The following is a 1,066-nucleotide window of genomic DNA, read 5'->3' on the forward strand; positions in this document are numbered from 1 at the left end:
GCGCCACCAACTTGTCCATTACAAAGGTCCTGACCGGATATGCTTTGCCCATCATTTGTTTGAATAAGCCGAACAGTTTACGCATGGGAGCAAACTGCTCACTCTCTACGAACGCACACATAACCGGACGCCCAGTTCCGACGCCGTCGGTTATCAAGAATGTGTATAGTTATTATCTAAATGCCCAATATTAGACGCTTTATAAAACATACCCAAGGCGGTTGGTTGCATGTTTCCCGTCCACATTTACTACATCTGGAAAGCGTAGTATCTGCTATCTATGCGCTATCTGCTGCCATCGGGAGAAACATATGTGGCTATAGTGACCTTCCTCTCCCTGACACACAAGGACGCGTCCGGCCTCCCGAAGTTTTGCCAGGACTGAAGGCATATCGTCTGGTACATTAAAACCCAACCATTCGGCACCTACTCAACATAGCCGATCGGCACTTTCGGCAGTAGTGGTGTATATCCTTAGTTGTAAGAATCTTTCCCAATCCATCCGCCACAAACTGCCGCACCTCAGATGACGGCGTTCCATATCTCATCAGGGCCTGACATGTGCCCAACTCGTTTTCGGTTAGGCGTCGATTGACTGGAAGCCGATCGTACAGAAATTTGACAGTTTTTGGTTGTGTTCCAGAAAATAAGAGGTCACTGCCAGTTGGTTCCTTTGCCTCCGTGGACAAAACCGCACTGGACAGCTGGTGTTTCGCGTACTTTTTATTAGAAAATGCTCTCGGCTCACTAGCTTCTTCGGATTCCACGGCTTTCCGTTGGTCTTGTAGGGCGCCCGCTGCATTTTTAGTACACTCATTCGTAACGTAAAATAGTGTTGGTGCTTCGATTACTGGATGAACTCACAAATATCACAAAGTTATCCTTCATGTATTCATTTAAGATCTTCTCAAACGCCGGGAAGGATGAAAAGGATGTACTCGCAAATTTCTCAAAGAAAGCCACTTCCGAAGCCATAGCAGACGAAATTCAAAGCCGAATGTGCGCCAATAATTTTCAGAAGAGATCGATTAAAACAAATCGCAAAAAAATGACGGCAGATGAGGGG

The 1,066-nt window shown here is 46.2% G+C and overlaps 1 protein-coding gene across 1 annotated transcript in view; it reads right to left on the minus strand.

The window, feature by feature from the left end:
• T265_01455 (hypothetical protein) overlaps positions 1–121 on the minus strand; it is a gene marked incomplete at both ends in the record, with an annotated part of 2,900 nt that extends 2,779 nt beyond the window's left edge. Inside the window, one exon of the mRNA XM_009165481.1 lies at positions 12–121. Within this exon, the coding sequence (XP_009163745.1) occupies positions 12–121 (110 nt within the window). The remainder of the gene's footprint in view (positions 1–11) is intronic.
• Between the last annotated feature and the right edge of the window lie 945 nt (positions 122–1,066).

This window comes from Opisthorchis viverrini (genome assembly GCF_000715545.1).
Source record: "Opisthorchis viverrini unplaced genomic scaffold opera_v5_15, whole genome shotgun sequence".
In the NCBI taxonomy this organism is placed as follows: Eukaryota; Metazoa; Platyhelminthes; class Trematoda; order Opisthorchiida; family Opisthorchiidae; genus Opisthorchis; species Opisthorchis viverrini.